This window comes from Triturus cristatus, chromosome 11 (assembly GCF_964204655.1).
Source record: "Triturus cristatus chromosome 11, aTriCri1.1, whole genome shotgun sequence".
Taxonomy (NCBI): Eukaryota; Metazoa; Chordata; class Amphibia; order Caudata; family Salamandridae; genus Triturus; species Triturus cristatus.
Window position 1 is genome coordinate 933,456,586 of NC_140594.1, and position 24,423 is coordinate 933,481,008.

Sequence of the window (24,423 nt, forward strand, 5' to 3'; positions counted from 1 at the left end):
AAGGTCTCCCTGCCCAGACACCCAGCATAGCAATTTCTGTCAGATGCAGGTCCCTGCACTAGATTGCGCGCAATGAAGATTACTAAGATGGGAGATGTATTCCCGGAAGGCGATTTCATCGCATCTCACCAGGTAAAGGAAGGGGAACAGCTAACCACGTTGGAGCAAATGACATACTACCGGCTGCGCGGCACGCCACAAGCTTACCTCACCTCGTTTCTAGCTGCGCCCCCCCCCCCCCCCCCACATGCCAGACGCTGGAGCACTTCCTAAAAACCCCTTCCCCGCCCAAGCTCATTACACGCGTATACTCTGATATGCAAAGCACGGCTCCACTCTGCACACCGCATGCACATCAGGAGTGGGAGGCCACTTTGGCATTTCAATTACACAGTAACAATGGACATTCTGCTTCAGACAGGCGCACGCACCCTCCCCAAACTACAGACTACGCCTTATACACCAAGTTCCTCCACCGCCTGTACAGGACACCAGTCTGGCTTCAAAGGATCGGACTGATCGCCGAAGCGCTCTGCCAGAGATGTAGCTCCCCGGACGCGACTTTCATTCACCTTGCGTGGGAATGCCCCCAAATACAACATTACTGGGCGACCAATTTGACACTATGGAGGAAATGATGGACTCGCCCATGGAGAGATCCCCCCTGACGGCGCTGCTTGGCTACGTTAGAGATCTCCTACTTGACAGTAGAAAGTTGACTGCTATGCTTCTATTGCTCACTAAGAAACGTATAGCAATGATTTGGGGTATGACACGGACACCGCACAGAGTGGAATGGCTAAGAGACGCAGCATTCTGCCAAGGGCAATTGGCTGCACACTGAGAACTAATGCCCGTGCAGTCCCAACGTAAAGACATATGGAGCCCGCTGCAAACATACATCTGATCGCACAAAGGAAGCCAGAAACCTCCGCTTCCCCTAGCCCCGGGAGAGTAGGGGTAACTAGACAGGCATCAGCCGCGCACACTGTTGCTTGACGGGCTGAAACTAATAAGTCTTGCTCCTCCCCTCCTTTCCCTATACCCCCCCCTCCCAGTTTGATATAATGGCAGCTTTTGGTTTGTTTTGGAATTACGAAATGTATGCTTTGACCAGACACTACTAGTTGCAGTGCAGTGCATTGATAATGTGTATAGAGAGCGATTGAAACAAGGTCACAAGAGCAGCTAAATGCAATTTACGGATTACTCTTGGTCACTGAGAAAAGTAGGTCTGTTACCAATGTTGTGGAAACCCTTTCTTGCACTATGTACAACTGAAACTTTGAATAAAGAGAATTTAAAAAAAAATGGTTTATGAGGCGAAGAAGGAGGGACCCTTCTGAGGGATCTTCGAACCGCGACAACAGAGCTGATTCACAAGGAGGGTAAGCCTGCGTAACAGTGTGCTTCCTATAGACCTATCACCTTGGTAAACCTGGAAGTGAAAAGCTTGGCCAAGGTGCTGGCAAACAGCCTGATCGGGTTATAGATAAATTAATACACTTAGACCAGTCTGGCTTTATGCCCCAGAGATCCACGAGAAATAACCTCTGATGACTGTTCGGTTTCCTGGCGGTGTTGATGGCAACGTTCAAGGCTTTTGACTTCGAGGAGTGTGGGTACCTATGTCCCGGAAGTTTGACCTTGTCATGGGGACCAGACAGGGGTGCCCCCACTCGACTCTGTCGTTCGCACTGGCTGGGGAACTCCTTGCCAACTGGGTGAGGGTGGATGCTCAAATTAGAGGAATTAGGTGGACCCCACGTTGGAAAGATGAGATTTCACTATACAGACGATATCCTACTCCACTTGGCAGATCTGGCCCAGTCCATACCCTCATTTTCAGAAATTCTGGCTATATTTGGGGACCACTCAAGAGTCCGCATTAATTGGACTAAGCCATTAGCATTACCGCTTGCTCCGTGGCAATCCCCAGCAGGCTTGGAGTGCACGATACGCTGGTCACAGGAGGTGTCCAAATATCTGGGCATATTGTAGAACATTAGACCAGGAGGAATTCCACAAGCACAATCAAGGGAGGGTCCTTCAATACTATAAAATGGGGGTGAGTCACTATTTGAAAATCCCACTTCTGCAGTAGGGCAGAGCAGCCCTGTAGAAGTTGATTACCCTACCGTTACTCCTATATATGCTCCAAAACACTCTATATAAAATGCTGGAGCTGTCCTTCCAGGCGGTGGATGCAGTAACCAGACTACTACGTTGGGATGGGGGACTTCACGTATAGCCCTGTCGACATCCACCAGGAGCCCTTATGAGAGAGGAATCATCCTCCTGAACATAAGCCTGTACCACTAGACAACTCAACTGACTGGTGGTCAATGTGTGAGCTTTTGAATCCCAGCAGGACCCAGTCCTACAGGCAGACAGATATCCTATGGGATTGGTGGACTATTTATGTCAACTGTATAAGAGAACCACTGCTTATGTCCTTGGAAGACAGGGTTAAAAAGGAAGAGGTAAAATCAACAAAGTGGCTGGATTGCTCAGTGGGTTAAGGCTCGTTGCTGACAACTGGGGAGATCTGCAGGTCACAAGTTCAGATTCTGTCAAGGTAGACTTCGCTTTCCAAGATCAGTATATTGAATACTATTAAGTTGAAGAGTAGTAAGATCTTGTGTTAATAGTGCTAAAAGTTGGAGAAGTGTGGTAAGAGGCGCTAAAATAAACAAGTTATTGGTCAAGGATGGATTGGTGGAGCGTAGGTCCGGTATAAGGCAAGGGCACAAAGTGTTCGGATTGAAATTGGAAACTTCGGTGAAGAGAGAACAGCATTGTATAGGACAGGGGCAGAAATGCCAGCAGGTGGTCATTCAAGCGGTTTGATACCACCACTGAGTGGATAGCAGCGCTCTACAAAAGCACTCAATAAAAAATAAAAGTGAGATAGCAGATGAACGGATTGTGGGATGAATGGAGACATGGGAGTGTTCAATTATGGCCCAGGGTAGGAACCGAAATGGGTGGAATAAGATTACAGGCAAAATGGCTTAGTAGCTTGAGGCTTTCTTCTGACAATGAGGGTGGTCAGGAGTTAAAATCCATCCTTCTGAAGTTGGTAAAAAGAGCACTAGTACTTAAAAAAAAAAAAGAACAAAATAAGAAGTGTGTCATGAAGAGCTAGATAAAAACAACCTATTAAGGAAGCGCTGAGGAAGCAGAGGTCTCGTACAAGGCAAGGGCACAGAGGAAGGGATGAAAATTGAAACTTCCGTGAAAGGGGAAGAGAAGTGTCGGAGCAAAGACACCAGGGGAGGTGGGGAAAATAAAGCTATGGAGAGCGGAAAAAAGGCAGGCAGATGATGGAGTGCTAGAAATACGAGAAAATTGAAGAGGTCAGAATGGCAGGGCAGAGGAAAAGCATGTGACGTACAGTGTGAAAAAATGGACTGAACAGAGCTGTTGTTTGTAGTCTATAGAAGCAAGGTAGGAAACTGAAGAGGCAGATTCGGTATTCAAGAAAGATGGCCAATGGATAAGGCTTGCTGCAGACTTGTGGTCAAGAGCTGAAATCACAGCAAGGTACAGCCGGTCTGCTGTAGTTGGTAAATAAAGAATCATTCAAATAAGCAAGGATAAAATATTATTTATGGCGCCTGGAAGCAGTAGTACTGTGAATTTGAATTTATTTATTAACTGTACAATTAATTAAAATCATTACAGTAAAAGATGTAAAAACAAGAAGGTAAAAAAATTGTCACAGTAAAAGTATAAAGGCGTCAGATAAAATTTAGTTGATGTACCATCCCCCCTCTCCACGGCACCCACTCGTTCAGCCAGTGCCGATGGTCATTGACATGAGTCCTTGCACAAGGTTTCTGAGGTACCTGCGTAAACTTTGGTGGTTTCTACTTCAGCAATCTGTAGGCCAATCTCCTTGGCCCTTTCAATGAGAGCCATAAATATGGTGAAGTCTCAGTAGAACGGGTGAGTAGGTGCAGGGTTCTGTACTTGTTTGCGTGAAATCTGCTGTATCCCCCTTATTGTGCCGTGCTGGACACCATGGTTTGATTGTGTTCGTTTGCGGCCTTTAAAAGCAATCCTAATCTGATAAGTAAATTTCCCCAGTCTCGCCAAGGTCATTGTGGTTGTATTAGACAAGGCTGACGCTTCGCTACATGTCTTGGTTCCTTTAGTGATACAAACTGGGCGAAGAAGTCATCGGCTTTCGTTCCTAAGGGCGGGTCAGCAGCGTAGGAGATGTACCCAGGATTCCCTCATGTAGAAGCACAGTCTGCAGTTTGTGGATTCACCCTTGCGGGCCCATGCAGGGTTAAAGTCAGTGATTCCTAATATACATAGTCTCATGGAGAGTATTTTAGTTCGGACTTGTGGTGTCAGGGACTCGCTTAGGTAGGGTTGTGCCTTGGCTGCCGTATAGGAGTTGTTCAGCGGGGCTAAGTGGGGGCTGGAACTAAGAGATTTAAGGTCCAGATCAAATGAAATTTCGTGGACTTGTCTATTTATGGCTTTTTTTCCTAGCGTTTAGTGGAATTTCTGGCAATGGTATGCTCTTTTCCTAGATCTTTAATGTGCTTAACGCTTTGCCGAGGCTGGAGTGCCATACTGAACTTGGCCCCTCAAAGATGACTCTCAGTTGTTGTCTTAAGGAATTTGTTGGGGCCCTTAAAATCCTTAAGTATAGTTTTATAATCTCCCCATGGCACAACAGGTCTGGCCTTACCAGGCCTAGCTCCAGTCTTAGCCTTGACTTCCTTGCCGACCTTGGGATGAAGAAAACAGATTTATACGGTTTGGCTTGGGCTGCGATAGGGAGGGCGTCCTGCGACCCCGGGAAAGCCTGGTGACCATAACTGATTGCTGGCAGCAATTTTTCCTTTAGGGCAGTCAGTATTGGTTCGGCAGTGGGGCTGGTCAGGTGTACGCTCAATTGCTTTAACAGGAATATAATCTTATTGGCCTTAGAAGACTGCTGTTTCAAGTGGACGTTTGCCTTGGCCCGTTCCGTGAGCCAAACCCATAGATAGTTGTCGGATGCCACTGTACTGATTTGCAAATCTCCCATTAGCCAATGCGCTTTCTTTTTCAGGTAGTAGCTCCCAAAAATGACGACCTTTTTTTTCCCCTGGTTGACTGTAAGATTGTTATAATTGCTGAATTGTTTCAGTGCGTTTAGGGCTCTTTGTAGGCCTACCCTCGTATGGTCCATTATGGCAGTGTCATCGGCAGCCTCATGCTGCCTAATCTCAGTGCTGCTAAGCTGGCTCCTTCAGGGCGTCCCCATAATCCGCCGTGTACAGGTTAAAAAGGATAGGGGCCAGCACACATCCTTGTTTCAACCCGTTGTTCGTTGTTATTTTGGGGGACACTGTGCCGGAGCTGGTTTTAACCCGCACCCAGGTGCCTTCATATTGTGATCTAATTGCCTTCAGTAGGTTTGGCGGGATGCCCCAGTTATCTAATTTCCACCATAACCGGTTTCGTACCACTTTGTCGAAGGCTGTGCTGTAGTCAATAAAGCAGCAAAAGAGTGGTGGATTTTCCTTTTTTAGTGCTCGAGTTGCTAGGTGCACTAACGCCAGTGTGTTGTCCATTGTCGATGACTGTGGTCTAAAGCCGGTCTCGTAGAAGGGAAGGATACTTTTTTCTTCGGCCCATGTCTCCAAGTCCTTCAATAAGAGGCGGACAGAAGCCTTGGCTTCGAGGTCTAGCAGAGCGATGAACCTGTAGTTTGGTGGCTTTTATCGATCCCCTTTTTTAAAAATTGGGACAAGTATGGAGCCCCTCCAAGAATCAGGTGTTTTTGCGGTCATAAAAGAGTAGTTATAAAGAGGAGTGAGGACAGTTGCCTAAAAAATCAGGGGCCTTTTTGACAACCGGTGCGGGTATCCCGTTTGGCCCAGGGGCCCCATCATTCTTCATGTTAAGTATCTTGATGACCATTTGAGGGTTTATCTGGACTGACTAGGTACAACGCTTCTCGGCCTGGTCTTCATGGCCCTCGAGGGGGTTTTGGGGGCTAGCGGTCGTTTCTCTGGTTTTTATGCTGGATTGAAGGGGATGGTCCACCCCACGGTTGGGCTTTTCTGTGTTGCCTATGCTTACATGGGTGATTGAATATAGGTGCTTTACGTGGACCAGCCAGTCTTGCTCTGCCACTCCGTTTTCTCTTTGAACTCCTCTACTACTGAGCCGGTTTATGTGTCTCCATAGTCCTGATGAATTCTTCTGTTTAAGCACGGAGAAAACTTTGATCCATTCCTTCTCTATGTGGGCTTTTTTGTGTTCCCACCATTGCTTTCAAGGGCTGCTCTCAATGATGCGATCGAGGTCCCCTCCGTTTGTCTGCCCCCTCTTCTCTTTTTTACGAGTACCTTGCGCAAGAGGCGTTTGTTTTCGCGTATGTCCTTAGTTGGACGGATGCTTCCAAGCAGTTGGTTGTGTTTTGGACCTGCAGCGTTGTGGCTGGGAGTGGCCCAGGCTCGCTTGTATCTCCTCGACAATGGTCTCCCAGCCTTTTATCGGTGAAGACGGCATTGCTAGGATCTCAGTAGTACTGTGAAATGAAGCTCTTTATTAAAAAACAAGTTATCATTATTGTTACTGGGAAAGAACTCCAGCAGATCAAGGACACAGCAGTCCCAGGGAGAGAGTGTTGATTGGCATTAGAAGGGCATGGTTTGCAGAGGCATCGACAGAGAAGGGACCATGGAAATCCAGGTCATAAGGGTTAGAGGAGGCACTGGGGCTGAGCAGAGATGCAACAGGGAAGGTCAGTAAGAGACAGCTATTAACAAATGTGCGTGTAAGGACAGTGACTCTGGTGACTGAAGTATTGGGGAGAAAAGGTGCAGAATGAGAGACGGGAGACAGTGAAGGATTGCAATCGGCAAGATGACTGGATCCATATGGTGGTTGTTTGGGAGGAGGGCAGTCACTGACCGCCTTCGCGGGGAAGCACCTGCTGCACATGTTCAAACTGGGCGCTTCACGTTCCAGGCCAAGGATATGTTTGGGAAAAGTGGCGACAAGACATTTTTTTTTTTATTGTCTCTTAACACTTAACTGTTGCTGCTCACATTTTTCAGTAAATGAAGCCTTTTGCAGGTTTTTGAAGGACTGTTAACATTAGCCAATTAGCACTGACATGCTCGCAATTGTTTCTGAAAGACGACCTCTGCCCTCTCACCCACTGTGCTGTTTAAGATGTGATTGTCAACAAGAAAACAAGTATTGGCAAAGCTAATAGGCTTGACCTATGTGAGATCTATTGGCTTTGCCAATGTTTCTTAGCCACGTTGCAACATGCCTGAAAGTAAAGTAAAAAAAAGTATGACACAGCCAGCAATGACCGCGTCATAGCACTTTTTTTTAATTTCAGCCATGCTGCACTGTGCAATCCCAGGCTCTGTGGTGAACCTGTTCAAAATGATGAGGGCCGCTCATGAGGGCAATCACCGATGTGCGCTGCAGGAAGACAACGAGGGTGTGGTTTTGAGTGTTGAATTAGTTTGGAGCACTTTGAAGGTAGTGAGCAGTGGGAGGAACTGAAAAATGGTGCCGGGCCCAGGACCAGACACAAGCAGCAAACATTTTTTGGGGGGTTACAATGTGGCAGATGATGGGTTATGTGGTAAATGTGACATATCTATAATTATGTAAAAACAAAAACGCCATGGCCGGACAAACGCATATTAGCAGGGGCCCTGGGTAAGGCCTTTTACAAGTGAACAGTCACTTTCACTGTGCTGTGGATTGTGCCTCTGGCACCCTTGATCATTTTCTTCCACCCTTATTTTCATCCGATTTTCGTCATAGATGGCATGCTGCAAAAAGTTCACCTAGATTTACCCCACGATTACAGACATGCAGGGAGGGGCCACACAGCACAGCTAATAGTTTTCACTTAAATAGCGTCTGTGGGGTTGTCATATGAACTTTTTTCCCTCTCAGAGGAGAACTGTGCCATATATCTATAGCATGTTTGTTATTTTCTGTCTCTTGTCCCCACCACCAATTAAGAGATCAGACCCATCTTAACAACGCTGATCAGCGGTGAGCAATTAAGTGCTCGTAGCTCTTTCTCTGCTTATTATGGTTACCATATTTACTCAGGAAAACGCGCATTCATGACAATTTCAGATTGCAATTTGAAATAACTGACAAAACTCTTACCTCAGCTGTAGGAGGGCAAAACAGATTGTCTACTTGTCCCGTGGCCTACGTACCCTTTAAACGTTCTTGTCTGCAAAAGGAATCCTCATGTCCTGGGTGTCAGGTAATATTAACTTGCCACCCCCGAATTAAATGAGGATTTACCCTTTGACATTAACTGTTGGCCACGTTGGGCATTGAGTCCCTTTATTATAATATAAAAGCAAGGAACAGGATTATAGATCAAATTCTTAACACTAGACCTGCACCAGTTCAGGTATTTACTACCTATATAATAGTACTTTTGAAACTCTTCTTGCCAAAAAATAGTCACTGCTACCATCAAAGTAAAGGGACTTCACTGGGAGAAATTCTCCCTACTAACTTTGCAAATATTTTGGGGGATGATGTTGAATCCAAATAGATATTTTCCAGTAATGTTCAAGACTAATATCCCTTTCCTCGATGACATCTTTATGATTTTGACCAGCTCAGCTGAAGATCTTTCAGAATTTAAAATATGGCTCATTGGTGCTCAAAGTGGCATCAGGTAAACATACACTACTAATAGGAAATCTATTCTACTGAATCTCTTGACGGCCTTCGACACGGTCTATCATGGCATTCTTATGGACCGTTTACCATCATTATAGCCTTTTGCACTCATTCCTTTCGGATAGGAGTCAGTTTGTAGCTCTGGACTCATTTACCTCAAAATCTTTTACTATCCATCCCTTGTGGGGTTCCACAGGGCTCTTCCATCAGCCCTACCCTGTTTAATGTTTATGTGGCTGCCTTGGTGCCCGTAATTAAATCTTTTGGGTTTGCCTTGACCTCTTACGCCAACGATACACAAATTGTTGTTGCTATTTCTAACCAAGACAATAGTATTGGCAAAAACTTCCATGACTGTATGTTTGCTGTTAGTTCTTGAGTGAGTAGCAATTGCCTAACACTAAACTCTGATAAAACGAAGGTCATACTATTTGGCAAAAGAACATCATTTTGGTCACCAGCATGCTGGCCCGTGAAACTGGGATCACTACCCACACCAGTCATGAAAGCCAAAAATCTGGAAGTGATCATTAATATTAAGCTTTCCTATGGCAATCAGGCCAATTCATTGACATAGACTTTCTTCATTCTGAGAATGATAAAAAAGATCTTGCGTTTCCTTCCCCCAGAATCCAAAAAAATAGTTATGTCATCCCTGGTTTTGTCAAGGTTGGACTATTGTAACAGTTTGTATATGAGCATATGAACATATGAAGAAGTGTCAAGTGTTGGAAAATGCTGTGGTCCAGACTGATGTCTCGCACTCCCAAATTTTGCTCAGTTAAGTCAGTAATATAAAAACTGCATTGGCTACCAGTGAGAAATAGGATCAAGTACAAATCTCTGTGTATTGCCCACAAGGCACTTCACAATATAGGCCCTTCTCATCTCACTCAGAAGTTCGAATGGTATGTACCTAATAGGACCCTTCGGTCGGCAAGCACCAGAACGGTGGTTGTCCCCAGATTTAAAAAAGCTACCTGGGGAGGAAGAAGTTTCTTTATTGGCACAGGCAATGAATGGAATGAGTTAACCCCCTCCATTTGTGCGGCCCCACGCTCGCTTTCTTGCCATCAAGAAAGGTTTCGAAAACCTGGCTTTTTTGCAACTAGGCATTCAGGTTATGTGCTCATCTAGGAGCTAGCGCCAGGACACCCGAGGGTAACAGTGCGCTTTACAAGTCTCATTAACATTAACCTTATTCTGTATCTTGACCTCATCATTAAATGTGGGGATACACGTCTCTGCACCTCCCTGTTTAGGAAACCTACTGAGAACAACAGTTTATTCTCATACCAGAGCAGACACCCAAGGGACTTGGGGGTGGTCTCATATTTGGATAGTTCCTTAGCATTGATCGAAATTGCAATTTCAAGCTGGACTATTTTATATATGGAACGCCTGCAAGCCAGTCAGTATCCATCAAAACTGGTTACATTAGAAATGATAAGATTGTGGTATTACCTCAGAAAATATCTTTTGCCTCCTAAACAAACAAAAAAAGACTGCTAATGTTGCTTGTGTCACAACATTTTGCCCCGACACTTCTAAAGTAGTCAAGATCCTCAATACCGGAATGTTCTTAAAGCTGGTGACATTGCACTGGACCACCTGTTTGCATAGAAGTGTGACCATAATAAGTATTGACCTGAGTTCTAGGACTTGTGACAAGATGACAGAAGCCTGGTGCCTACTGGATCTTCTGGGGCACTTCAAACGCAGAAATTCTGTAGTCTGTTCCTTTACATTCAACACAAAAACATTTTGGCACAACTGGCTAGTAGAGGAACGATTTTTTTCCCCTCAAATTGTAACTCCTCCTATGTGATCTATTGTGCTTGGTGCAAGTGCAACTTGATCTATATTGGGCAAACAATGCAAATCATTTTGGCTAGAGTATGCCACCATAGAGCAAGGTCCCTAATGCTCCTTTGTTCCACATTATATTGAGCAATTCCACCAAGAAAAGCACATTAAATGGCATGTCGCTGATGGGCTTCCAGGAAATATTTATCCGCAAGCAAGGCAAATGAACAATATAAATCTATTGAAGAAGGATTTAATTCTATGGAGGAATGGAATTTTATCATCAAAAACTAAGTGTCCTCACGTGTTACCACCATTGCGTATTGATAATTGAACAATATATCAATGGCTTTTGGTGATTCTTTTCAAAACTCATTTTACATGACTTAACTGCCCATGATTTTTACTATATAACTTACTGAAGATTATCAATGTCTTCCATATTTTCTCTAGAAATAGGTATACGAGCCATTTTGTTTTGCACTTTAGACTTAGTCTTTTTTTTTTGGGCTTAGTGGTGTCTGTCTTGTTGTTTTTCTATTACTTTTCAAACGAAAATCATTTTTTGTTCTCCATTATTGTTTTTCTGCAAAAAGTGACTTTTAATAAATTTTTTATTCATTTTCACACCCACTCGTGCTTTTTAATTAGTTGCTTCAAAGTCCCTTGGTTCCTGTTATGCTGGCGGAAACATGATTGCTTTATGTGTCTCAATTGCTTTCCCCACACTGTACAGTGGCAGTCTCCCTAATGGGATCCCAAAATTTCTGTTGCAACACCGGCACTCCATTACTCTGTTAAGAAACGCAACGGAAGAGTTGTGTAATAGTGATATAAAACACAGGTGATTAATTAACTGTATAAATCAGGGGCATTTTTAGGTCTCGCCTTGCTATCGCGTAAGCGATCGCAAAGCGAGACTATTGAAAGCGGGTTTGAAAAGTGCTCCCAAAAAGCGGATTGCATTGCATCACGCGCATCGTGCCGCCATGCAATCCTCTTTTTGGGAGCACTTCAAAGGGTCCGCTCCCCCGCCCCCAACAAGCGCGCGCGCCACGCTCCGCCGGGCTGCTCTTGTTTACTTTGGCTCTGACTTGCATGTATTTAAGTAACCCGCATGAACGCAATTGACTTCAAAGACAGCTACATCACGTCCCGTGCTTGTGCACAGTGATTCTCCCCTCAGGCGGCGGGGTTATCATGCCTCTCAAATGGTGAACACTGGCATCAGATTCAAGAACATCAGTGGCTGGTGACATAAAGTAGATGCTTGTTTAAGACAGAGATGGCCGTGGTGAGGAATGAGAGACTTCTAGCAGCCCTCCTATCCCGCCCCTACTCTTCCCATTGCATCTGCCCTGGTTCCTTCTACGACTGTCCTCCGTGCTTCAGAGCTGCAAACTCTCGCTGCAGTGCTTGTTCAGGTCGCTCCTCGTGGGAGTCCCAGCAATTCTCAGCAGGGGCACATACTTTTAATGCGAGACTACAGGCACTTCTCAGCAGGGGTGCAATATTTTTAATTAGAGTGTACCAGCACTTCTCAGTAGAGATGCAATATTTTTAATTAGAGTGTACCAGCACTTTTCAGCAGGGGTGCAGTCTTTTTTATTGGAGAGTACCAGCACAGGGGCAATACTTTTAATGGGAGGGTATCGGAATTTCTCAGTGACAGACAGGCACTCTGGGCTAGTGAATTCCCTATTCAAAGTCACAGAACAACCAGGAAACACAAAGGGTTGCGCCATGTGTACTCTGCAAACAAACCCGTTGCCCAGGGGATTATTGGTTAGCCTTGCCATTTCTAATGCATATTTGGTATTTTTACGGTCAATGAATGTTCTGTTAATTTGACGCTGGTTGCGCTCTATATACAGGTCACATTCTGCATGGAATAAATGCACCGAGCAGTTTGAGTTTCAACTCGTGGAACTACTTGCGCGTCTTCTTAACGAAACGCTTTAATTCCAGCAGAGTTACTTACGCCTTTATGTAGTACAACTCGGACGCGCTGGCGTGCTTTGTCCTTTCGATTCGCGGTCAGTATGGCGGACTCAACCCCCCTCATTCAGTTGAGATCACGGTCCTGTTGTAACATGAAGCTTTAGCAGGCCGTCCAGCGCATTCATGTGCCCGCACCGTTCAGAGACAGGTCTGTACGTCCTCGTGACCGAGGCGCTCTCGCAGCGGCTTCACATTTTCATTCAGATGCGTGCAGCCAGCTCTGAAGGCGCGCTTGTGCTTCTTACTACATCTTTGATCGTGTGAAATGCCCAGTGAATGAACTCTGCCTCAGCATACGCATGGCGTGTCATCTTTCAGTGCTCGCAGGCAAAGTTAACGATTGGCAGCACTTCTCAATCAGAACTTTAAATTGTTTTCAAACAATATTAAACACGCATTTGCAATGCAACAGGTCTCGCATTTATGCGAGTTTAAGCTATTGGCATTGTAAATGACAATGCCTTTAATTTATATTTTAATAACAAACACAAAAATAAAAGGCATTGTCATTTACAATGCCAATAGCTCAAACTCTCGCAAATGCGAGACCTATTACATTGCAAATGCTTGTTCCAATATGCACCACACAAAAGTGTCCGTCAACCTTGGAAAACGTTGCCTGTAGTTTAAATCTTTAAAAGAATTCTAAAATAGAAAAAATACATAAAAAATGTAATGAAAGAACAGGTAATGTATTTTTTCAGTAAAAAAAAACAAAAAAAACTCCAAATTGACAATTTTTATTAACATTTTATTAACTGTTAATGAGAAAGTCTGTTCTAAAGTTATGATAGTAATACCTGATTAATGACTTCAATCTCATGTTCTTTGTTCTTTATCTCATCTGCAAATTGCTCTGTAATTATTCCCTCAATCTTTTGTACTGCAGCATCCCGAGCTGTCAAGAGAGAATAATTTTAAGTATTTGTGTGGGCTCCAACAAGAAATTATCATTACTTAAAACATGTTGCTAATTAGTACATAATCAAACTAAATACACTGAACACACTTCCGGCTTGAAGTACAGTAATTCGACCTCAACAGTCAAAGATTAGCAATAAAACTTTGCTTTTTAAATGTCATATTTTGAAGCAAACTTCTTTTTTTTTTTTATACTGTGATATGTTTTTATTTATTGAACTTTCCGTCAATGGCATACAATCAAAATATCAGCAAATGTATGGAACATACAGCAATATCATGAACAGATATCAATTATCATAAATCAGATGACATATGTATCAGCAGAAACAAATGTAATCAAGCAGTGAGGACAAGTATACATTACCAAGGGACAATTAAGAGACACAAGAAAAAAAGCAATAAAAAAAAAAAAAAGGGAAAATTCCCATAGTCGCCATAACGAATTGCAGCATATTCGGGACGTCAGGGGGATACATCGTAGCTCTCTAGGATAGGCATATATCCTACAGGGGCATCGCTAGAGGAGGCTACAACATACGCTAGCTTGAGCAAACCCAGGGGCCTCATGTCCTGTATGTGGCATTGACAGGATATTCCAGCAAATATGTCTGTAGCGGGCCCCAAATGTTGCGAGGATGTGAGGAACGAGGGAGTAGTTCAGCATAAGTGCAGAGTTGGTCCTGCCAGAGAATCATGTCTCCCAGCCAATCTTTAAATTTGGGCGCTTGCCCCGACCCCATCTGCAGGCCACTCGCCGCTTAGCCAGTACAAGACAAAAGGACACAAATTTTCGATACTTGGCCGGAATGTGTTCGGTGTGCCCTAGGAGTGTTATAAATGGTCATCGAGAGATAGGCATGGAGGTTATAGAATCCAGAGCCGTGAGGACCTGACGCCAATAGGTAAGTACCTCTGGACTTTCCCAAGCAAGGTGCAGGAAGTCAGTATGTTCTGCTTTACACCTGTCACATCTGTTTGTGTCCCGCTGTCAGCTGGCACCCCGGATGCTCACTAACCTCAGAAGCCGGATATAGCAGGAGCGATCCACGACGCTAGAGTCCTCTCTCCCCCAAGAACGGTATTACCTACGAGGACTCCAGAAACCCTCTATAAGCAACACCACCCCGGGGGAAAAAGGAGGGAAGAAGGATAACAGGGGAAGGGCTGCGGCGACTACGTGGAACCTGCACTCACGACACCCACTCCTGTTGAGAGAGAGAATGGACAGTTGAGTCACCGGATCCCACACCTCAGGGAGAACACAAGTACAGAGGGGGTGATGTCCCCAGCACACACACACAGACGGTTGTCCGTATCGCCCAAGCAGTCTCACACAGTACAGGGTACTCACGACTCAGCTGGTGCAGGAGAGGATGTGGAAGGAGTCCATCCCAGTCGCAGTCACCACGGGAAAGGAGGCGGGCCGCTCTCCGATCCTTTCAAGCGGCTCCAAGCGCAGGATCAGCACACAGGACGGGCTCACGGCTGCAGCGTTGTCCAGGCGCTCTCCGAGCCTTTCAATCGGCTCCAAGCGGGAGGGGGGAGAAGGGTCTTGAGGGAGATAAGCAGCTCCCGAGGTGGAGAGAGACTCAGGTCAGGCCTCTAGTCACGGCGGGGCCCCTCGGGTAGAGCGCGCTTCAGTGATGCCCGGAAATGAAGCGTCGCGGCGTATCCCTCGGTGTCACAGGTCCAAGCGGAGCGCCTTCGAGCGCTAAGGCCGTCCGTGCCGGAATCAGCGGGATAGAGATAGGTCCCTGCTCAGGAAGCAGGGAAGCAGGGAAGCTCGGGAGATAAGGAAATGCGAGGTCCGTTACCTCGCGGAACGCCAGGTGGAACTTGATTGACAAGCCCCCGGCCTTCCGTGTACGAGGCTTTTGTACTGCCTCCGGACGTGCGGTCGCTAGGGGTGATGGGTATTGTAGTTCCATACCTCTCCGCCCCCTAGCGCCGCTCGGAGCGTCGCGGTTTCCGCTCAACGGCGAGGTCTGACAGAACCCCCCGGCAAGGGCCGGTGTCTCGACGGGCCTCCGGGTTTTGTAGGATGAGCCGCGTGGTAGCGGCGAAGCAACACAGGGCAATGCAAATTGGCCAGAGGTTCCCAGGACCTCTCCTCGGGTCCATAACCCTTCCAATCGATCAAGTAGTGTAGCCTACCCCTGATGTACCTGGAATCTAATACCCCTTTAACTTCGTACTCCTCCCCGCCGTCTAAAAGTAGGGGCCGAGGAATAGGGGGGGAGTCTCGTGAGAGGGAGGCACGGTTTTAGCAGAGAGACGTGGAACACAGGGTGTATGTGCCATGCCGGCGGGAGTGTCAGTTTCATGGCTACAGGGTTCACTACTTTTACAATGGGGTACGGGCCCACGTATTTTGGTTTCAGGCGGGTGTTCCCCTTTATTCGTAGGTGTCTTGTATCTAACCACACCTTGTCTCCTACTGCGTAGGCCGGCTCAGGGGTTCTTCTTTTGTTTGCGTAGTGTTGGTCTCGTTCTTGCGCTGTTTCCAGTTGGTTCTTTGCGGTCTGCAATACTTTTTTCAGGTGCGAGTGATGTTCTTGGATAGACGGGTGCTTAGTTTGTGCAGGCCATTCAAAGGGCAACATGTTTGGATGGTACCCTGTTAAACAGAAGAAGGGGGAGCATCCCAGCGAAGAGTGTTCGGCATTATTGTAGGAGAATTCCGCCATCCATAGCAGCGTACACCATTCCTCCTCGTGGAGCAACGTGAAGCATCTGAGGTATTGCTCCAACGTCTGGTTCAGCCTCTCCGTCTTGCCGTCAGTTTGAGGGTGGTAGCTAGTGGAGAGACGGGCGTCCACCTTCATGACTTGACACAAGGCCTTCCAGAACCGCGACGTGAACTGCGTTCCCCTGTCAGTAATGAGAACCGCGGGGATTCCATGGCTTCGTACGATATGTTGTAAGAACTGCTGGGCTAGGCCCGCCGCTGAAGGGAGTTTCTCCATGGCAATGAAATGGCCCATCTTAGTCAAGTGGTCTATGACGACCAGGATGGTAGTCATTCCCCTACTGGGGGGCATATCCACTATAAAATCCATAGACAGAGTGTGCCACGGAGCTGGAGGGATTGGGATAGGTTGGAGCAATCCGCTCGGTCGTTGGTGCTGAGACTTCCCTTGCGTGCATATGGCACACCCTGCTACGTAGGCCGCAGTGTCCGTAGATAATGAAGACCACCAAAAATGGCGCTTCATTGCCATCGTGGTTTTATGTACTCCCAGATGTCCTCCCAAGGTGGAGTCGTGAACCCATCTCAAGGCTTGTTGCTGTAGGGAAGGAGTCGGCAGATATAAGCGTTCGTCCTGATATAAGAGACGCTGTTTGGAGGACCGATGTAACGGGTCTTCAGCTACCCATGTTACTTCATCGGTTCCTGAGGTTTGGTGTTGCACTTAGTCTATGAAGTCGGGTGTAGTGGCTGCTGCCGTCCTCATATCTGGGAATGATGCCGCCTTCAAGATAAGGGGATTGTCTGTGACGGGCGCAGGGCTCGTAGTGAAGGGATGTTGGGGCCGGGACAGCGCATCGGCCTTTCCGTTCTGTGGCCCAGGACGATATTTGATTACGAAGTCGTAATCTGAGAAAAACAACGACCAGCGTAGTTGTCTGGGGCTCAGGGCTCTGGCAGTTTTTTAAGAATAGGAGATTCCGATGGTCCATATAGATTTCTACGGTGTGTCTTGCGCCGAGCAAATGATGATGCCACTCTTCACACCCTCTTTTTATGGCCAGAAGCTCCTTATCCATTATACTGTAGTTCACCTCACAGGGAGATCGTTTTTTGGAAAAGAACGCAACGGGGTGCAACTGTCCGGTTTCTGGATGTCTCTGTGACAGAATGCCCCCTATTGCATATTGGGAGGCGTCGGTTTCAACCATAAAGGGACGTGTGGCGTCCGGATGTCGGAGCACTGGGGCGGTGGTGAAGCAGACCTTCAATGTCTGAAAGGCTTGTTCTGCTGCGGCGGTCCACTCGAAGGAGGCACCTTTCCTCAGAAGAAGGGTTAATGGTTGTATAATACCAGAAAATTTCTTTATAAAGCGGCGATAAAAATTCGCGAGCCCAAGAAGCTTTGTAGGGATTTCACATTGGTAGGCGATTCCCACTGGGTAATAGCCCGCGTTTTCTTATCGTCCATACACAATCCGTCGGGACCGATGACGTATCCCAAAAATTCCACCTCCGAAACGTGGAACAGACACTTCTCCAGTTTGGCGTATAGCGCAAACTTTTGCAGGCGCTCCAGCACCGCCGCCACGTGCTTCACATGTTCTTCCATGGACGCGGAGTACACCAAGATGTCATCGATGTACACGATGCATGATACGTCCAAGAGGCCCCTCAGTACTTCATCCATGAAGTACTGGAACGCGGCGGGGGCGTTGCACAGACCAAAGGGCATGACCGTATATTCGAACAAGCCGAATTTGGTCCGGAAGGCGGTCTTCCACTCGTCGCCGCGTCTTACCCGCACCAAATACTAGGCTCCCCTGAGGTCCAGTTTGGTGAATATGGTCGCGGTTTTCAGTTGGTCTAGAAGAACAGGGATCAACGGCAGGGGATATCGGTTCTTTATAGTGACCTTGTTGATCGCCCTGTAGTCGATGCAGGCCCGTAACCCGCCCTCTTTCTTCGGAATGAAGAAGATCGGAGAGGAGGCAGGCGAAGAAGATGGACGTATGAACCCAGAGGAAAGCATGTCGTCAAGATAACTCTGGAGGTACGAGGTTTCTGCTTCAGTGAGGGCGTAGATCCTACTGCAGGGTATGCTGGCTCCAGCCTCTAGCTCGATAACGCAATCGTAGTCTCTGTGCGGAGGTAATCTTTTGGCCTCTTGCGTGTCAAAGACAGTCTTGTATCTTTCGTATACACTTGGCAGCTCTGTGATTGGACTTACACATGGCTGCTGGCTGCTTGCATGTGCTGGCTAGGAACCCCGCGGAACATCCACTTTGGGGCGAGGTCCAGACTCGTCCTGCGGTGCAGTGTTCTTGGCAGAACGAAGAATTCAAAGTCACGGTGCGTGCAGTCCACCTCACCAAGGGATCATGGAGAGTTAGCCAGGGCATTTCTAGTATGAGCTTGAAATGGGGTGCGTCAATCAGGTCAAATCATATCTGTTCGAAGTGATTCAACCCTATTTGCATCACGAGGGGCTTAGTGTGATAACACACAGGACCCGAGGTCAGAGCCGATCCGTCCACTGCCTTCACCTTCTCTGGAATCTCCTTTTGATCACAGGGTATGGCTAGTTCCTTGGCGTATTGTTGGTCTATAAAATTACCGGTGGCGCCGGAATCCAGTAAGGCGTGGACAACCACAGATATGTCATGAGGCAAGTTCAGCAAGACACACACATTCATGTGGGCGACTGAGTGTTGGATTGTATTGGCTGCAGCCGGGAAGACCTCATCACTTCTAGGCCTCAAACAAGCGGTCCTCATTTTATTTGGGCTCGTCAGTTTCCCAGGTCCTCGGTCGTGTAATCCACTACGGACACGGTCTTAAGCTCAGGGCTTCCTGTAGTTGCGTTCTTAGATCGACTTCGACAATCTTTGATGAAGTGGCCTGGTTTGCCGCAATACAAGCAGAGTTTCTGAGTTCTCCTTTGCTCTCTTTCTGCTTGACTCAGAGGACCTCGGATGCCACCGATCTGCATGGGCTCGGTCCTGTCCCCTTGGGAAGGCCTTTCCTCAGGAACCGAGCGGGGCCGGATGGGAATGAACCTGGTATCGCTGCGATTCTTGTCCCCTTTCCGCTCTTGAAGCCGGTGGTCTAATTGGACGGTTAAATCGATTAATTCTTCACAAGTGGCCGGCATTTGTACCACTTGGGCCAGAACATCCTTGAGTTCGCTTCTCAACCCTTGATAGAATAAGGATGTTCTCTTTTCCATCGGCCAGTCCGTTTCTATCAAGAGCCGGTTGAAGGAGGTAATGTAATACAGTAGGTCCTGAGACCCTTGTTTCAAGGTAAGGAGTTCTTTATCCAACGACATTTGATGTGCCTTGCGATCAAACAGCCTTCGCATCTCCACACAGAAGGCCGGGAAGTTGTACAGAACAGGGTCGTCCCGTTCGATCAACGGGAAGGACCAGCTAGCAGCGTTGCCTCCTAAGTAAGACATGACAAAGGCCGTTTTTGCCTGGTCATTCGGAAAGACAGTCGGTTTGCACAAGAAATGGAGCCTACATTGGCCCATAAAGATGCCATACTTCTTTGGGTCCCCAAAGAATCGTTCAGGAGGGGCAAGGGGCAGCTGCATAGGCTGAATGATTTGAACCGGGGGAGAACCGGATTGTTGAGGTGTAGAGGACGCGTGATGCGGGAAGACCCCGGCGCTTGGTGATCCCCCGCCGGCAGCCTGGGCACCCCCAGCCGCTACATGAGTTTGAGTTCTTGCTGGCGGAGGCAGGGTCCAGTCTCTAATATAGGAGCCCCCTTTTTTCTCGGCTGGAGGGTGACGGGACAGGCAGGCTACCTCTCTCCTCATGGTGCCCATCTGATTCTTAAGCTCCAGATTCTCCACCCTGAAGGCGTCTAATTCTGCTCGAAGTGCGTTCAAGGTATCTAACATAGTGGCCAGGACGGTAGCGGTATCCATCGCTCAGGCTGTATTTATCCGTGGGCTTGTCAATCTGTCAGCTGGCACCCCGGATGCTCACTAACCTCAGAAGCCGGATACAGCAGGAGCGATCCACTACGCTAGAGTCCTCTCTCCCCCAAGAACGGTATTACCTACGAGGACTCCAGAAACCCTCTATAAGCAACACCACCCCGGGGGAAAAAGGAGGGAAGAAGGATAACAGGGGAAGGGCTGCGGTGACTACGTGGAACCTGCACTCACGACACCCACTCCTGTTGAGAGAGAGAATGGACAGTTGAGTCACCGGATCCCACACCTCAGGGAGAACACAAGTACAGAGGGGGTGATGTCCCCAGCACACACACTCAGACGGTTGTCCGTATCGCCCAAGCAGTCTCACACAGTACAGGGTACTCACGACTCAGCTGGTGCAAGAGAGGACGTGGACGGAGTCCATCCCAGTCGCAGTCACCACGGGATCCCCAAGTATTTAGCATCCTCATCACACGACACAATGGGAAAATCTGTTTCGAAAGGAGTGGCAGAGCTGGTCAACGGCAGAATCTGTGATTTGGACCAGTTGATGTGAATACCTGACTGGCCTCCGAATTTAACGAACTCGCACAGCAGCGGGTTAAGATTTTGGAGTGGATCTTTAATGTAGAGGTTAACATCATTAGCATAGAGAGAGATAAGAATTGGATGGAGGAAGCAGCGGAGGCCTACTTGATGATAGTGTTGCCTGATCTTGGCTGCCAATGGTTCCATTACTAAGGCAAAAAGAATGGGAGAGAGTGGACACCCCTGGCGAGTGCCTCGGGATAGAGAGATCGAGGGTGAGGTGTGCCCATTAATCAAAACTTTTGCCGTTGGTGAGGTGTAGAGAAGCCGGACCCATGATAGAAATCACAGGGGAAGTCCCATACATTGTAAGGTGGTGAAGAGATAGTCCCACTCCACCGAATCAAAGGCCTTAGAGGTGTCCAGAAACACAGTCACCAGTGCTAGTTTGGGATCTACTGCTTGTAAGATGGAGAATAGTGTCCCAAGATTGTGGGAGGTAGCCCGTCCGGGAATAAACCCGGCCTGGTCTGGGAGGACTAGTTTTTCCATCTGTAGGCTGAGACGGTTCGCTAGTAATTTAGCAAGTGTTTTTGCATCTGTGTTTATGAGAGAGAGAGTGGTCTGTAGGACTCACAGCGGTCCGCGGTTTTGCCCGGTTTTAATAGTGATGTAATTAGCGCCTCTCTCATCGAGGCAGGTAGGATGTGTGTCTCCTGGACTTCAAGAAAGACCTCTTTCAATACTGGGAACTGCTGATCAATGTAAGTTTTATAAAAAAATAATGGGAAGTCCATCGGATCCCGGCGCTTTCCCGGACTTCATTTGCATGATGGCTTCTTGCAGCTCATCATCTTCAAATGGTGCTGCCAAAAAGTCGCGCTGTGAGTCACCTAGCCATCCAAGAGCTATGTCTTCTAAGTAGGGAGTGAAGTCGGGGGGGGGAGGTGCGTTATGAATTAGATAGGTCTGTATAGTAAGCAGCAAATATGTTTAATATGTCAAGACTATCCCTATGGCGTATCCCCTCACCATCCATCATATCTAAGCTATAGCTGGAAAAACGAGGTTGCCTAATAGTATTCGCCAATGCTCGGCCAGGTATCTTGCCCTCTCCGTAGCGACGAGCAATTAAATATTTGCCTCTAAACCTCACCTCCCGGTCCGCAGTGTAGTCTGTGAGCTTTTCACAGAGCGAGGCTCGCTGGACACCTGAATTAGCAGTCCACATGTCTGTTTCAAACTGTTTGATCTCGGTCTCTAGGCAGCACAAGTTTCTCCTGATATCACGGAGCACTCCAAAGCTTTTGGACATGCATATGCCCCTGACAGTGACTTTAAAAGCCTCCCAAAGCGTGCCCACCCGGTCTACAGAGCCCTTATTTCTGGTAAAGAAATCCGTAATTTCTTCCCCTAGTTCAGTTTGAAAGACAGTATCCAAAAGCGCTTCCGGCACTAGCCTCCAGCAACGTGGGGTGGCGATTGAGTTAGGGGGGGGAGTTATTTCTAGGTACACCGGCGCATGATCAGAGTATGCGCGAGCCAAATGTTTGGCAGATTGAATCCAGGGGGTCACTCCACGTGAGCAGACCCAGTAATCTAACAAAGACCAGGTTGTGTGCCCTGCTGTATAGAAAGTGCCTTCCCTATGCGTTACCTCGACTTGCATCTGAGAAGTGGTATCTTCATTCTCGGAAATACGGCATTCGGCCTCCTTCAATTGCCCATCGTGCTCGTCTACTTTTTGCACTAGAAAGTCCAGACAATTATTCATTGTGTCCATCTTCCCAGACAGATCTGATAGACTATGTTGGACAGCCAGAAGCAACGTCTTAACGTCATCTTCAGAAGATTGGGAGGGTGCTTGAGCTTTATCCATATTAGCGGGTTCAGTGTCCGCGGAGGCTGATTGCGTTGCGGCCTTTTTGGAGTCAAAGGTCAGTCTAGGCTGCCGGCTATCAGGCTTCCCCATTGCACCGCTCCATACGTCCAGGCAATGTAGCAGTACGGGTGGGTGGCTGTCGCCCAATCCCCAGATTGGGCGTAATGTAGGCGTTGCAGGCAACAGCACAACAGGACAAGGGAGATGGGTATCGTAGAGGAGCTCAGTGGAGGGATAAACGGATCCATCGCCTAGAGGCAGGCAGCATCGTGGAATCTCTCGCCCAATCAGCGCATTTCAGAATGAGTCGCAGCGTGGATTTTCACTGCTCAAAAAAAGATAACAGATGCTCCAAACGTTATTGCGCCATAAGGAGTAATGAACGAGTACCTAAAAGCAGGCGGTGTGAGGCAGTCTCGGTGGGACGTAAAGCTTCTGCTTGCCGAAGCCCAGAGACAGGCACTCATTGGTATGGGCTAATTGTGAACAGCAGTGCTGCCGGTCCCCCGCCGCGAAGCAGTTGACAGACAGGGTTTCGCAGGAGGAGCGAGGATAGGGAGGACAGCTGGTGCAGTATCTCCGAAGCAAGGCAGAGGTTGTGTAGGCTAATTATGAAGGGCCTTTGCAGGGAAAACAGAGGTCAGGCATACCCTCCCCGAGTCATCTCTTGGGTTGGTGCGTTGCGCAGCAGGCCCCAGATGAAGGAGAGCCAACACGGGGCGCAAGGCGGCAATATTCCTGGGGGGCAGGAGGGTACTCCACATGCCTCCGCTCGCACGCCCGCCGCAGCAGTGTAAGATGGAGAATTGGCACACTCCGCACAGAGGAGGAATGCCTGCAGCCGGCGTGTGTCTCACCTTCTCCCCGCCGAGTACACAAACACAGGCGTCCTGGAATTGAAAGCACTAGCAGCGCGGCGGGGAGCACACCAATGTAGAGGAGGCTGGTGTGCAGCAGGGGATCTCCGGCACAAATTCGTTGAGGGTCAGGCCTAACTCCACGTGGTATCCCTGGGGCTCGGGTAGGTGCAGCAGCCGACCAGGTCTCCAGCTATGGCGCTCGCATCTGCGCCCGCAGCATGAAAAGTCCTATTGATGGGTGCCGGAATGTGCGAGAGCCGCAATTTTTTCCCCAGTGTGACCGGGCGGTCTAACAAGCAGGTAGACAGTATGAAATCTCAATTATAGCTGGTAGATATGCGGAGAAATGCCGGATTATATCACCAAGCTTCCTGAGCCTCACAGGTGTGCGGCCATCTTGGATGTGCGCCCTGTAGGAAGGTGGATATCTGACTATGGTTACCCCCAACTTTTTGCCTAGTGGCTAGCTGGTTTTTCGACTTAGTTGGCCTGAGATCCTGCCATTCAGGGTCTCAGGCTGTCTGCTCTCTCTTTAAAATGGACTCCATGTACCCTAGGTACATAACCAATTGGTAAGGATCACCTTATTGGACCCTGTACAGTGTACCATAGGTACCCAGGGCATAGGTGTACCCTAGGCCTCCCAGGGGCTGCAGCATGTATTATGCCACCCCTGGTCTGGCCTTCCAATCAGACACAACTGGCTGATCACTCAGCTGGGGCAAGGTCGTGTAATCACCCCTTGCTTAGATATAGTATGCCTATATCTACCCTTATATATAGACACATGTGTACCTATCAGTCACTCCTATGGCAGGCCTTAACAATCCTGGAGGCAGAGTGCTTGGTAACATGTGAGATGGTGCTCTAGCATGAGCTGAGCCTGTCTGCAGCTTTCGGAACCATGTCCTTATAGCTGTTCTATGATATAGCCTACCATATACTCTTAAAGTGCCTTATAATCTTAAACGGTTATGGTAACTATGGTTTGGCTTTATCAAAACATGTCGTGTAAGGTGTCTAACACTTTGGAATAATACCCCCATACCATTTCTGGTGATGAGGATATTATTCCTCCCTTCTAGAG

General features: G+C 47.7%; 1 protein-coding gene across 4 annotated transcripts in view; it reads right to left on the bottom strand.

Annotated features, from left to right (window-relative positions):
* Positions 1 to 24,423, bottom strand: part of YEATS2 (YEATS domain containing 2) — a 1,415,500-nt gene that overhangs the window by 1,332,824 nt on the left and 58,253 nt on the right. For all 4 annotated transcript variants that reach the window (XM_085634927.1, XM_085634925.1, XM_085634929.1 and 1 more), the window contains one exon: positions 13,302 to 13,399. In XM_085634927.1, the coding sequence (XP_085491053.1) occupies positions 13,302 to 13,399 (98 nt within the window). The remainder of the gene's footprint in view (positions 1 to 13,301; positions 13,400 to 24,423) is intronic.